This window comes from Camelina sativa, chromosome 13, assembly GCF_000633955.1.
Source record: "Camelina sativa cultivar DH55 chromosome 13, Cs, whole genome shotgun sequence".
NCBI classification, from domain to species: domain Eukaryota; kingdom Viridiplantae; phylum Streptophyta; class Magnoliopsida; order Brassicales; family Brassicaceae; genus Camelina; species Camelina sativa.
In genome coordinates, this window is record NC_025697.1 from 12,868,157 (window position 1) to 12,883,007 (window position 14,851).

General features: G+C 36.9%; 2 protein-coding genes across 6 annotated transcripts; one reads left to right on the forward strand and one right to left on the reverse strand.

The window, feature by feature from the left end:
- On the forward strand, positions 293–11,077 carry LOC104736592 (putative hydrolase YtaP). Of its 2 annotated transcripts, none has more exons than XM_010456609.1 (15): positions 293–459; positions 576–688; positions 7,552–7,667; positions 7,738–7,808; positions 7,998–8,078; positions 8,191–8,319; positions 8,421–8,510; positions 8,609–8,662; positions 8,780–8,870; positions 8,980–9,050; positions 9,155–9,212; positions 10,327–10,379; positions 10,462–10,555; positions 10,637–10,734; positions 10,827–11,077. In XM_010456609.1, exons 1-15 carry the CDS (start codon positions 415–417, stop codon positions 10,932–10,934), a joined length of 1,272 nt encoding a protein of 423 aa, XP_010454911.1. In that variant the 5' UTR covers positions 293–414; the 3' UTR covers positions 10,935–11,077. The 2 variants fall into 2 exon arrangements, 1 of the variants encoding a protein (XP_010454911.1); XR_759597.2 differs by having other exon boundaries at positions 294–459; positions 10,632–10,734; positions 10,827–10,917.
- LOC104736595 (rhomboid-like protein 11, chloroplastic) lies at positions 12,541–14,388 on the reverse strand. Of its 4 annotated transcripts, XR_002034973.1 has the most exons (5): positions 13,911–14,388; positions 13,541–13,812; positions 13,205–13,268; positions 13,020–13,082; positions 12,541–12,842 (listed from the first exon to the last, which is right to left on the reverse strand). XR_002034973.1 is itself a non-coding variant. In XM_019235171.1 (4 exons), exons 1-3 carry the CDS (start codon positions 14,265–14,267, stop codon positions 13,034–13,036), a joined length of 678 nt encoding a protein of 225 aa, XP_019090716.1. In that variant the 5' UTR covers positions 14,268–14,388; the 3' UTR covers positions 12,541–12,842; positions 13,020–13,033. The 4 variants fall into 4 exon arrangements, 1 of the variants encoding a protein (XP_019090716.1); XR_002034974.1 differs by lacking the exon at positions 13,205–13,268 and having other exon boundaries at positions 13,322–13,812; XR_002034972.1 differs by having other exon boundaries at positions 13,205–13,812.

Sequence of the window (14,851 nt, forward strand, 5' to 3'; positions counted from 1 at the left end):
ATTCACCTGTCAATGGTATATCCGAAGTTGATCAAGATTTTGACCTGAGGAAACCCAAAGAAAACATTTGTGAATGATCGTTTGCTTTTCCATTACTTGGCTCAACCCAAATACTCTGAAAGAACACGAGTTAATATGTAATGTAACATACACACAAAAAACAAATAACCCAAGGAGATATTAAAACACACATGTCCACAATAGAAGAGCATTTAAGAAGTAGATAAGGCAAGTAGTCGTTAGAGGGTATGTGATATATAATTAATCGGTCCAAATAGAATTGGTAGCCGTCTACATCATCCATGCTCATAACTTCAACCTCAGCATCTTTCTACTAAACCCCATTTCTATTACAATTTCTTCTTCTCCTCAAAATTCATCAAACTCATATCTATTCCAACTCCTAAATTAAAAATGGCGATTCGTCTGCCTGAAATCTGTCTTCTTGGTTCACTCATGGTAGTACCTATAAGTTCTCAAACACACACACACAAAAAAAAGATTACTTTTTCTACTTTTATTGTTTCTGGTGTGTGATGTTTTTTTTTTCCTTGTTTTTTTCTTTTATATCGCAGGTCATTGCTATTGCGGCTGATTTAACACTAGACCGTTATCGGAACACTGCTTTACCAAACATTCCTATAATCCAAGGAAAGAAAGGTCCCTCTACAATGTCAGTTTGTCGAAGGCAAGTAATTTATACATAACTTATGATTAGTTTAGTTTAGTTTTTTTTTCATAAGAAAGAAATTTGATACCAAATAAGATCGGTTGAGCATCATCATCATTTTTTTCTTTGTTAAAGAATTTTCTTTAATGGAAATTTAGTATCTAACCAAATTAACCAATTGATAGTAAGTTATTGGTTCTCTTTAAAAGTTGCATGTACGATGAATCGAACTGGTGCCACACTGATATGTATCGGTTTTTTAGAAAATCCGGTGACTGAAAAGTCTGAATTAACATACTCTAAAAAGATTAGTTAGGTGGCAAAAATTGGGTTTAAAATACACGAATTTGTGGGTAGAACTTGTGGGTTCACCCTTATCTCTAGGTTTCAATATGAGCATTGTCGTTGCTGTTAGCTTTTGCTTTTGCCCGACCACTATGTTGGTCGATGGTTTGTTTCATTCTACTTCATGTAGTTTTATTGGTTTTGTATCCTCTCTTAGTAGAAGTTAAACTATTATCTTCTAAATGATATTCTAAGTTTTTCCAAAAAAAAAGAAAAAAAGAAAATACACGAATTTTATTCCGTATCCAAAAAAATATATGAATTATCATTTTTTCTAATCTAATACTCATAGTACTTAGAACCATGCATCAACAACTTACACATATTGAGTAAAATCTGGCTGCAAACTAAGCTTGAAGGCTCTTATATCCGGATTAAATATAATTTAACATTAGTTTAAAAAGAAAAAAAACTTACACATATTATAATCGAACTATAATGATGAAATTCACTTTTTTTTTTGTCAAACAATTGATTTCATTCATTCAATGTAACCACATATACAAGAAACGAAGCAGCAAAATGTTCCAAAGTTTAAAGCAATACAGATAAAGACATTCCCCAATGCCAAAAGATTAAAAAGATAGTACATCAACTGTAAATCCAAGAGAGCTGTGAGCAAAAGGCGTGAAAGCTCCTTAGCACATGTAAGATCTTGGTAAGTCGATAGGCCACCCTCGAAGAGTTTGACGGACGGTTGGTTGGTCACGGTCAAAAGACGCTGAGACGTTGAGATTGTAGTCGATGCTTTGGAGTCCACCGGGGAGAGTACCCACGGTAACAATGCAGCAAAGATCTGGGAGACTATGGTTATGAAGTCGGGACAAGGTTGCTTTACCATCCAAAGTATAAGGATTGGATCATAACGATGCGTCGCACTAAAGTTTAGTTGGTCTGAAATCCGAGTGGTAGGGATGATACGAAAAGGATGCTTGGATTCATCAGGTGGTCAGCTTAAGTGATACTCGTCAACGAACATAAAGAATTCAAGACCAAGCTTATCACTAATTCTAGCACAGATCGAGAAGCATAGACGAAGGAACCGTATTGATTTATACTCCAACCGCAAGCCCCTAAAAACATCTAAAGCCAGGTTCTATACAGGATGTATGATTAACCAAACCAGAACTGGTGTTACCTTTCGCCAATGGAGTCTTCGACCATCGGTTATAGGGAAACAGGACAGATCATAGAAATGGCGAAGCATAGACGGTGAGTATTTGGGGTTTGAGTTATTCTTGATGCATATTTGATATGGTTTGATGGCCTCATGGCTTTTTCGATTTAATGGGCCTAATCTGAAAACTAGGTCCACTAGGGACAACCCTAGTTTCAGAAGGAGGAGCCGCAATAGTTGCCGAGAGAGGTCTCCGTCCGAGAACTGCAGAGAGATCTGCGGTGAAGGAGACTTCTCCGGTGAGTGAGAGAACGGCGGCATCGTGCGGTAACCGTGGTAAGAATCGCCATTTGTAGTTAGGTCCCCTAGGGAAAATCCTAACTTTTCAACCAATTGCCAAGTTGAATCAAAGATGTGGCGGCTGCCCGAAATTAATGATGAAATTCACTATTCAACAATTTTTTAAGTTAACTTAAGAAAATTTAACCTGCAATCTCAAAGTTTTTTCTTTTAAATTCAGAAAAAACTCCATTTTTACAAGCTTCAGAAAAAAGAGAAAAACGATGATTTTCAATTCATGTTAAAGAATATTTCATATCAATTGTAAAATGAGTACATACGTTACAAAATTTAAGTATTGAAACAAATAAAAATAATAACTCATGTATTTTCTGTTGAGGATAAGCTTGAAATAGCTTAAGCTATAAGTCATCCTAATCTCAACCGAGTTATGGTTCCTAAAGAGATTAGGATTAGGACAATTAGGAGTTATCTAATTGCTATGTTTAATAAGGAAATACTATAAGGTATCTCTATATATAAGGAGTTGTTGGTGTGTAACAACACTTGTGAGATTAGAGAAATTAAGGAGGCTTTAGTTTTGAGAAGTTTCTAAAGTAATAAAACGAGAGTTATTCGTTAAACTGTGTGTTTGATTCAATATTTGGTATCAAAGCTTTATTGAATCAAAGCACAAATTGCTTTTCTCTTTTGTTCGAAAGAAAATTTGTTGATTGCATCAAGAAGTCATGGGAGAGATCGTTGCTGCGACATCCATTGCTAAGGAGACCAGTACTTCAACTCTTCAATACCACAACTAACTATACGGTGTGGGCAATGAAGATGACGGTAGTATTGAGGGTGAATAAGGTATGGGAGATGATCGAAACAGGGGAAGCAGAAGGAGACAAGCTTGACCTAGCTAAAGCTCTCCTGTTCCAATCAATCCCGGAATCGCTAATTCTACAAGTTGGTAACCTTGCTACCCCTAAAGAAGTCTGGGATGCTATCAAATCACGCTACGTTGGAGCTGACAGAGTCAAAGAGGCAAGGTTACAAATGCTGCTGTCAGATTTTGAGAGGATGAGGATGAAAACAACAGATACAATTGATGACTTTGTGGGAAAGTTATCAGAGTTGTCATTGAAAGCAAGAGCTCTGGGCACGAGTATCGAAGAACCCAAGTTGGTGAAAAAGTTCCTGAACAGCTTGCCAAGGAAGAAGTACATCCACATTATTGCAGCCTTGGAACAAGTTCTCGATTTGAACAAGACCACTTTTGTGGACATAGTGGGTAGATTAAAGACATACGAGGAGAGGATTCGTGATGAGGAAGATTAAGAAGAGGATCAATCAAAGCTCATTTATGCAAACAACTACCAAGAAGTTTATGATCAAGTACGTGCAAGGGGTGCAAGAGGTGGACGTTTTCAAGGTCGAGGTAGAGGACGTGGTCGTGGTAGCTATCAGAACAGATACAAGTTCCTGATCGTCTGTTATCATTGCGACAAGAACGGCCATTACACCTCCAACTGTACGGATAGGCTACTCAAGCTTCAAGAAGTTCAAGACTCATCTGAATCTGACAACCAAGAAGTTGAAGACCTCCTAATGCATGAGGTAGTGTTCCTCAATGAGAAGAAAGTCGAACCTCGAAAGTATGAAACATATACAAGAAGAGATAATGTGTGGTATCTTGACAACGGCGCCAATAATCATATGACTGGAAACCGGAGCTTCTTTACCAAACTCGATGAGACAATTACTGGAAAAGTAAGGTTTGGTGATGAATCAAGAGTCGATATCAAAGGAAGAGGTTTTGTTCTGTTCATCACCAAAACAGGTGATCGGAAGGTTTTGGCACAAGTCTACTGGATACCGGAACTCAAAAGTAATATCCTGAGCCTTGGACAAGCAACAGAGACAGGTTGTGAAGTCAGGATGAAGGATAATTATTTTACGTTACACGATCGTGATGGAAAGGTTTTGGTAAAGGCAAACAGATCGCAGAACAGGTTGTACAAGGTTCGTATGGAAGCTGAAGATAAGTGTCTGCAAGAAACAGAAACGGATAGTTCTACAAGGTGGCATGAGAGACTGGGTCATATCAATCACAGGTCGATGGAGTCTATGGTACGAAGGGAGCTGGTCATTGGGTTGCCAAACCTGAACTTTATCAAGGAGACTTGCGCATCATGTTTGTTTGGTAAACAAACGAGAAATTTTTTTCCTAATGCAACTGGATTCCGAGCTATAAAACCTCTTGATTCGATTCATGGAGATCTCTATGGTCCCATCTCACCTGCAACAGCCGCACAAAACAAGTATATTTTTGTGCTCATAGATGACCATTCTCGATACATGTGGTCTATGCTCTTGAAGGATAAAAGTGATGTTTTCACTGTGTTTAAAGGGTTCAAAGCTCTTGCTGATAAGGAAGTTGGAACAACCATCAAGATGTTTAGAACCGATAGAGGAGGTGAATTTGTTAATTCTGAGTTCATAAAGTTTTGTGCAGAATTAGGGATTCAAAGACAATTGACAGCTCCTTATTCACCACAACAGAATGCTGTGGTGGAAAGAAGAAACAGAACTCTTCTTGAGATGGCTAGGATCATATTAAAGCATATGGATGTTCCCAATTATTTTTGGGAGAGGCAGTGAGGCATTCTACTTATCTGATCAACAGGGTTGCCACTACATCATTGTGTGATAAGACATCGTATGAAATGCTTAAGGGAAGGAAACCAAACATAGAACATCTGCGTGTGTTTGGCTGCATCGGTTTCGCCAGGGTGGAGTCTCAACATCTTAGGAAGTTGGATGATAGATCTCGTGCATTGGTGCACCTTGGAAGCAAAGCATACCGGCTCTTAAATCCTTCAACACAGAAGATAATAGTAAGTCGAGATGTGGTCTTTGACGAGGAGAAAAGTGGAACTGGAATGGTTCACGTGTTGAAAGAGAGGTTCCAGGTTCCTTTACTGTAAGCCTTGGAAACTACGGTAATAATGGTTCAAAAGAAGCTGTTGCAGGGGAAACAGAGGAAGTTTATGATTCAAAGAATGCTGTCGAGGTATTAGTAGAACAAGAGATGGTTGCAGTTCAACCAGAACTGCAAAGATCTACTCGACCAAGCGTGAAACCAAGTTACTTAAATGACTATGTTCTTCTAGCTAAGGAAGAAGGAGAGTTATTTTTGATGTCCTTAAATGATGAGCCAAGGAACTATGAAGAGGCAAAAGAATTAGAAGTATGGAGAGTGGCATGCATTGAAGAACTGAGCTCTATCGAGAAAAACAAGACTTGGAACCTGGTTGAGTTGCCGACTGGTGTTAAACCAACTGGTTTAAAATGGGTGTTCAAGATCAAACGTAACTCTGATGGCAGTGTTAACAAGTACAAGGCCTTTTATCTTTCAGAGAATGTTGTCGAGGTGCACCATCTTGATGTGAAGACTGCCTTCTTGCATGGAGAGCTTAGGGAAGAAGTCTATGTTAAACAGCCAGAAGGTTTCATTAAGAGTGGTAGTGAAAGATTGGTGTACAAGCTTAATAAAGCTCTTTATGGACTGCGTCAAGCTCCACGGGCTTGGAATCACAAGCTCAATCAGATTCTGACGGAGTTGGGCTTCATACGTTGTGCTAAGGAACCAGCATTGTATCGTAGACAAGAGAAGGAGCATTTGGTGATCATTGTGGTGTATGTAGACGATCTTCTCGTCACTGGAAGCAGTTTGAACTTGATTTGTGAATTCAAACAGAGAATGTCTTCCAAGTTCGAGATGAGCGATCTTGGTAGATTGACTTACTACCTAGGTATTGAGGTCTTACAAGAGAGCACATGAATTACTCTGAAACAGGAAAGGTACGCAGAGAAAATCCTTGAAGAGACTGGTTTGAGCGAGTGCAATGCTGTGCAGATTTCGATGGATTCAGAGATAAAGCTCTCAAAGGCTTTGGAGGAACAGTCCATCAATGAGAGCGACTATAGGAGATGCCTTGGTTGTCTCAGATATCTGATTCATACCAGACCTGATCTTTCGTTCGCAGTTGGCATTCTGAGTCGTTACATGCACAATCCGGAGAAGAGTCATGGTGTGGCTCTGAAACATGTTTTGAGGTATTTGCAGGGAACTATTTGTTATGGTCTCGTGTTTAAAAGAGGAATCTGTTCGGGTTTGGTTGGATATTGTGACAGTAGTCACAATGTCGATGAGGACGATGGCAGAAGCACTGGTGGCCATATTTTCTATCTCAACGATTGCCCGATTACCTGGTGTTCGCAGAAGCAGGAGACAGTGGCGTTGTCCTCTTGTGAAGCAGAATTTATGGCGGCCACTGAAGCATCTAAGCAGGCCATCTGGCTGCAGGACTTGCTCGATGAAGTGATAGGTGAGGATTCTAAGAAGGTAACGGTTCGAATTGATAACAGGTCTGCTATAGCACCCACCAGGAATCCTGTCTTCCACGGACGTAGCAAGCACATTCACAGGAAGTACCATTTTATACGTGAGTGTGGTGAGAATGAGCAGGTGGAGGTTGAGCATGTTCCGGGAGTTGATCAAAAGGCTGATATCTTAACAAAACCGCTTGCCAGAATTAAATTCAGAGAAATGAGGGACTCAGTGGGTGTTCATGATGTGTCAAAGAAGGAGTTCAAACTTAAGAGGGTGACTGTTGAGGATAAGCTTGAAATAGCTTAAGCTATAAGTCATCCTTATCTCAACCGAGTTATGGTTTCTAAAGAGATTAGGATTAGGACAATTAGAAGTTATCTAATTGCTATGTTCAATAAGGAAATACTATAAGGTCTCTCTATATATAAGGAGTTGTTGGTGTATAACAACACTTGTGAGATTAGAGAGATTAAGGAGACTTTAGTTTTGAAAAATTTCTAAAATAATAAAACGATAGTTATTCGTTAAACTGTGTGTTTGATTCAATATTTTCTGGATGCTAAAAATATAAAATTCAAAAGTGACGACAAAATGAAAGTATTCTTTTAGAATATATATATATATATATATATATATATATTCTTTTAAGTTAATTAACCAAAACAGGTCATTAAGAAGCAGGTAGCTAATCGTTGCAAAAATTTGCATGCCGTTAACTTTAATTTTGCGTAACTAAAACAGAACAACGAATCTTTTACTCCCACCGATCACCACCACCACCGGAGTTATGGATTCTCAAGCCCAAGTGTTTAGATCGGAGTTCCTTCGTGTTCTCCACAGTCGACGATCATCCGAAGGTGATTTATTATTAATGTTTCTATTTTAATCTTCCTTTTGATTAATAATCTCTAACTCTTTTATCTCCAGTTCCACTAATAACTAATACTTCAAATCCTGTCGAAAACCCTCTGTTTCAGTCCGATGTTCCATCTACAAAAGTGAGATAATCTTCAATCTTTTTTTTTTCTCTTTTTAAGTTTCATTCTTCTTCGGCGTTTAGGAAGGGACCATATAAAATGCTCTGGTCCCTAGCCTGAGGGGCTCGGAACCTCTTAATAATTCAAAAAAAAAAAAAGTTTCATTCTTCTTCTAATATTTTGTCTTCTTCTTATCATTACAAAACACAGGCAATAGAGTCTTGTCCAAAAGAAGACATCGGTGACTTGAAAGAGATGCTTAAAGAAGAAAACCTTCATCTCCACACTGAGGTAACTAACATTTGGTATTATATATTCAAAGAAACTTTATGGATAATATATTTTGTGTTAAGTCTTACAAAAAATAAAAAATTGTATTCTATTTGTAATGGGGAATATAAAGGATGCAGAGCAAGGGAGGTTGCCTTTGCTTATTTTAAGCTTGAAGAAGAGCAGTGAACAAAGAAGGCCAGCGATTGTGTTTATGCATGGTGGAACCACAAACAAAGAATGGTTGAGGCCATGGCTCGAGGTAAATAATAACATCATACGGTATTTTAAAAAATTTCGATTTCTCCAATTAACTAATCAACATTCCTCTATTGATTATACTTTGTCTTTGTTCTGCTTTAGGCCTATGCTTCGAGGGGATATGTAGCCATCGGTTTAGACTCTCGCTACCATGGGGAACGCGCTTACAACTGCAAAACTGCCATGATAGATGTAGACAGTCATTATAACCTATTTGATTTTATTTCTTTTTGCTTGTCTTTTTTGAATTCTGATGGCCGGTTCTTGGTGTAAATTGTAATGCATTGCAGGCTCTTATATCATCTTGGAAAAATGGAAACACAATGCCTTTTATCTTTGATACTGTAAAAAAAAAAACCCATTGCCTCTTTTTAGCTTTCATTTTCTGGTTTCACTTTTAGAGTATAAAACATCGATCTTACTGCATCTATTTGATTTTTATTTTTATTTTCTTTTCTTAGGTTTGGGATTTGATCAAACTAGCTGAATATCTTACTAAGAGGGATGATATAGACCCAAAAAGGATAGGAATCACTGGCATTTCGCTAGGAGGTTAGCAATAGAACAAATTTGAGTTGCATGATTTGTAGTAATTATAGTACTCATATGTATATATATATATATGTACACTAATTTTATTTATTGGGAAACCAATATACAGGGATGCAGGCTTGGTTTGCTGCTGCAGCTGACACCCGCTATTCCGTGGCTGTCCCTTTAATTGGTGTTCAGGTGCAAAAAGTCATCTTTCTTAACCAAAAACCGATAAATAACATAGCAACTATGAGGCGTATTATTGCTTTGTATGATGGTTTCCTAATTCGTATGATGGGCAGGGATTTAGATGGGCAATCGACAATGATGTCAGTCCGGTTTTGAAACCTTTATTTGAAGGTCAGGTTTTGAAAAACTCATTAAAGATTCAATATATGAGAACTAGGTTTTACCCTGTGGTACACCACACATCTATTATTTTATTGATATAATATTGTAATGGTTTAGAGATGCTTGTAGTCAATGGTGAATTACATATATATATATACACTGTTAACGGCTGTAGGTAGGATTTTGTAGAAATTATTGATTCGCAAGTTGAATAAATTTTACAATTTGGTTAGTTATGATTTAGGAATGAATGATATGGCATATTCTTATTATGATTCTCAACTCATATTATTGGATTAATAGTGTACATTTAAAGCTAATAAGATCTTACCAAATATGTAATCGTTTATTAAACGCAAATTAGATATTTATTAAGATGTAGTCATCTTGAATTAGTTGTTATATTATAGGGATGTGATTAAGAAGATATGATTACATAATTTGTGTTATCAATTCTTTTTGTCAAACTCGGTCCTAGAAATTCAGCATGCACATTAGATATTTCCTAAGATACAATGAACATTAATTGACAATAAGTGGCATTAATTGTATGTAAATAAGTACGCTATGGATTAAACAAACGGCCCAAAATATTTGGCAATCTTAAGGAGGATCCGGATGATTGAATCGGTTATAATTTTAGTTAAAAATCCGACCCAAAATTGGCAAAAAGTGATAGCACCCTATTGTACTCCAAAAATGTATTTCGAACTCTATATGTGGGTATAGTTGTTTGGTTACAAATATAGTTAGACAATTATTAAAATATATATCCGTTTATAAAAATTTTAATCACATTATATGCTGAAAAAATCTAAAGTTTTATTAACTTTTTGTATTAAATAGTAATTAAAATAATGAAATATAAGATTAAATAAAAGTGAAAAGAGAATTATATTTTAATCTAACATATTGATTTAAATTAGGTAGATTGATTTTAGGAAATTAATATGATCAAATAAGAAACTAATTGTGTTTAGTTGTAAGAATTGTAGAGAATTTAGTTGGGACTTGTTTGGATACAAAGATAAAAGAGGATGACACAAAAATGTCCTCAAAAAATGTTAAGATAGATTATAATTCCTTTGCCTTTATTTTATTTTATTTATTTCTATGGTTTCAGAAGCAAGGATTGATCTGGGAAAGAATGTAATCGACAAAGAAGTAGTCGACAAGGTAAAGAAGCTTGAAAGTGACTACTAATTCGGACTGCGACTCAAATATAACAGTTGGTAAGTATATGATTGACTTAAAACAGGTGTGGAACAGAATAGCTCCTGGACTAGCTTCAAAGTTTGATTCACCTTACTCATTACCAGTGATTGCTCCACGTCCTCTTTACATACTTAACGGTCAGCACAACTGATATATATGTATATGCTCATTATTTATCTGACACACTTACAAGTTTTTTTTCCGGATTTCAAGTGCAGGCGCAATGGATCCTGGCGCCCCACTTGGCGGACTAGAAGTTCCTTTAAAGAGAGCTGAGAAGGCATATAGGAAAACTGGTTCTCCTGGAAATTTTAAGGTACATATATCATCATTGATCTAATCTATAGTTGTAATTGCAACCACCACATAGAGAAATTAAAACAAACTTTTGATGTTTCTTGAGAGAAGTTCAAAGCAGAAGATGGAGTTGGACACGAAGTGACGAGTTTTATGATCAAAGAATCATCAGACTGGTTTGACAAATTCCTTAAACAAGGTGATACGACTTGTAAATAAACCGGTTCCGGTTGTAATATTGGTAAAAAAAAACCTGTAAACTAATAAGAAGAAACATTTCCTTGTAAACTTAAATAATGTATTCACTACTTGCAAATCATTATCATTAACGAAATCGAAAGAGAGTCAATACGTTGAGAACTCACTCTATGTACATTGCAGCTGAATGATTTTGTATAAAAGAAAATGTATTGTTTTCAATAACTTGCAGACTCATAGATTTTGGAGAAATAAATAAGAGCATCTTTCAGTAACATAGTTACATAGACAAAGCAGTTACACAACTCTGCTGCAAAAGATTTAGTTTTATCAGCTTTGCATTCTATTATTACCTCACTTTTGTAGGATTTTTTTAACTTGTTGAACCACAGGTTCTGAGGGAAATTTGCCGAGAAGCCAAAGTAAGAGAACACCAACAAGAGCACCCGAGAACTGTGCAATGGGTTTGAGAGTCCGAACAACTATCACTGATGTAAAGCCACCAAATATAGTTTCTAATAGTCCAGTGAACCCTGAGCTGCTTCATATACCTGTAAGAGTCAATGAAGTGATGAAATGGGACTAAAGAAACACATAACTCCCACTAAAAGAAATGGGACTATAACCACAATGATGATGTGTGTAAATGTTGAGCGAGGTTCTTACCCTCTTCAAAACGAACTGAGCCAATATAAGAACTTCAAGGAATTTCCTCCAATCCCAAGACATCTACAAAATCAGGTTTAAAGATGTCCTTCTGATCGATATGATTTAAAAGCATTTTGGAACAAGGAGAGAAGATAACTATAGTACCTTGAGGAAGACACTGATCAGAAATAACCCACAAACAGCTCCCGAGGCTCCAGCAGAAGCTGACTTTGGTGGTAAAACTAACTACGAAACCAGGTTAGCTCCAAGACCAGAAAACAAGTAGGACATCCACAAACCAAAGGATCCTTTTTCTTCTTCAACAATCTTTCCTGTTATAGAGCCACAGAACGAGTCTCATTATTTATTATCTCTTGCATTCGATAAACTTAGCTTACGAGTAAAATCTTGAACTCTCACCAAAGATGTACAAGAAAAAAAAAGATTGCTGGAGAGATGGTTCCTAGAATTATATATACAAAAAGGTCAACATCAAGGAGGAGAGAAATAAAAAGACTAAGCAAAAAAGAAAGTGAAGAGAGCTCTCTCACCAGTTAGCATGACAGAACACTACAAGAAAACATGGAATCGCCGACTACAAAAACAGTCACTATTCAGTCGCAAACTACTTAGTAACGACTGACTGGCGACTGACATGCGTAGTTGGTAAACAGTGCGTCGCTAAAATAATCAGTCGCTAAACAGTCGAAATGGAGCTACTAATTGGCGAATGGTAATTGTGGTCGTTCTTCCCTCGCCAAACAGTCGCTAAATTTAGCGACTGAATTGCAACGCTTTAGCGATTGATCTTGTTACTCATTTGCTTTTTGGTTACTGTTTTGTGTATGTTTCGGTGACTGTTTGACGACTGTTTCATTATCATGTTTTAAAAAAATGAATTATTTGATTTTATAATACCAAAACTGATTATGAAAACTATAACTTAAACATAACAAACATGAAATTAAACAAAGACATAAGTTTAATTTTACATCTAACATAAGTTCAAGAAAACATCCAAGAGTACAAGTCGCAAATATTACAAAAGTTTTCATAAACATAAGGGAAGGAGGGATAGTGAAGGAACCTAACTTTGAACATCAAAAGGGTTTGGGTCATTGGTTTGAGACTCGAGGAAGAAAGACATACTTGGGGTCACTTCCCGGTAACCAGGAGGAATTGAAAGCTGCAGCACCCTTTTCAATCCTATCTTCATCATCTTCCTCGTCACTGCTTGGTGCGATTTTCCCAAAGACGGTTGAGTTCTCTCCCACAATAACACTAGAGAAACCAAACGGATTATTATTAGCAATCAAAAGTCATAAAAAATATATATACAAAATTTTGTTTTGGTGTTAAGCGCTTCACGCAGAATCATTGCTAATTGCGTTATGAAGACAAAAGCATGCTAATATGATGCAGAGATATATGTGCCGATAAGCTCAATGAAGCAGTTACCAGATATATGTGCCTTATAAAGTTTTGTTTTGGTCCTCATCTACAAAGACACCAAAACGAGACCTGCACCACATTAGCGATTCTAAGAACCATCATTAGTTTTTTAAGTCTGAAATAACAGCCAAAGTTCAAACCATAAATCCCACATGTATCAATCGTAAAATCCAAGTGAAAAAGCTTCATACCTTGTCAGCAAATCACTAGAATACATGCGTGATTACCAACTTTAGTTCCTTTCCTCATCCTCTTCTACAATTAAAAACCAACCAAAGGAAATAACAAAACAATCACAAAAAGTAAACCTAAATTTCTCATCTTTAAGCGTTAAGAAACTCTATTCATTAAGCTTAATCAAAGCTTGCTTCCTCATTCCCACATCCCTAATCTTCATACTATCTCTACAAACTTTATCACTACGCTTCAAGACAACAAATAGCTCATCTGAAATCTACAAAATCAAGCTCGTAAACAAAAACTTCATCATTAAAGATGGAGATTAAGAGGCGGAGTTGAGGAATTACCATGGCTGCTTCTGGGTTTCTATAGAAACAAATTTTGTGTAGTAGAGATAGCCAAATCTGGAGTTAAGGTGACAAGAAATGGTGGAAGATGTGGAAGCAGAACGGGTTTCAGTTGAATCGAGTGGGTTTGGTGGTAGCTGCGGCGGAGGAAGACGACGAGAAGAGAAGAGAGAGGAAATCTGGAGACTGATACCATACCGGAACGTTGCTGTCACAAACTGATACCATACCGGAAAATCACTATACAAATACAAAGATTTGATCCAGCGAACCTATTTTGAATAAAGAACATACAAAAAAAAAAAAGAATGACACATCTTGAAACATAGCAGCAACCTGATTAAATACAAGCCACAACAAGTTCAAATACCTGATAGAAGTGTTCAGCCATAAATATGGCAAGATTGATAAGTATGATCAAGAATATGCCATTCGCTAGCTTTTGTGGTTTCTGTTTGTCTTGTGTCTTACTCAATACATATTGTGGCGTAATATCTGAAAAAGAATCTTCACCGGGTTCGCTGAAACGAGATCTGACGACGGTGAGAGGACAAGAGACGGTAGATTTAGTTGAGTTGAGAGAGAGGGAGAGGGGAGGGTTGGTTGACGAAAAAGCTGCACCGAAGAGATGTAAGTAGGGTGAAGAAGGGAATCTTGAACGAAGAGAAGAGTGTGGGAGGTAGAGATAGTGACCGTGAAGGTGAAGGTGAAGGTGAAGCTGAGACATTTGAGACACTCAAATCTTTGATTCACCACTCGGACTACTTTGTTCTTCAAAAAATTACAATAATTTGTCTTTTTAAAGATTTGAAATTTAAAATTCCTAGTTGTTCTAAGTTTGAGACCAGTTTAATATAAAGTAAAAGTTAGATCTAAGATCATATAAATTAAAAATAAAAAGGTAAGATCTAAGGTTATATAAATCAAAAGTAAGCTCAACAACAACTACACCCAGTTACATATATATAGTTTCAGGGGAAGCTTTAGTGCATCGGCTTGTCAGCCCATATTATTTAGGATGGCATTTCACTACGCAAAGCAAGTATACAGTTAAATCAGGGATTTGGTGCATTTGGAACGTATCACCTGGTACCTCCAAGTACCGTTCAAGGAAAACGTGCAGTATCCGAGAGTGTGATGTTGATAGACTGGTGGCGTATTGAACAGAGTTTCAATGGAAGATAGGTTCATATGAATCATACCTACGGGCCATGATATTCATCTGCTAAAACTTTTGTTTTTTTATGCCTGATAATAGGGACAGAGATCCCGGTTTAGTGCCCATTCTTCAGTTTTACAAGGACATATTTT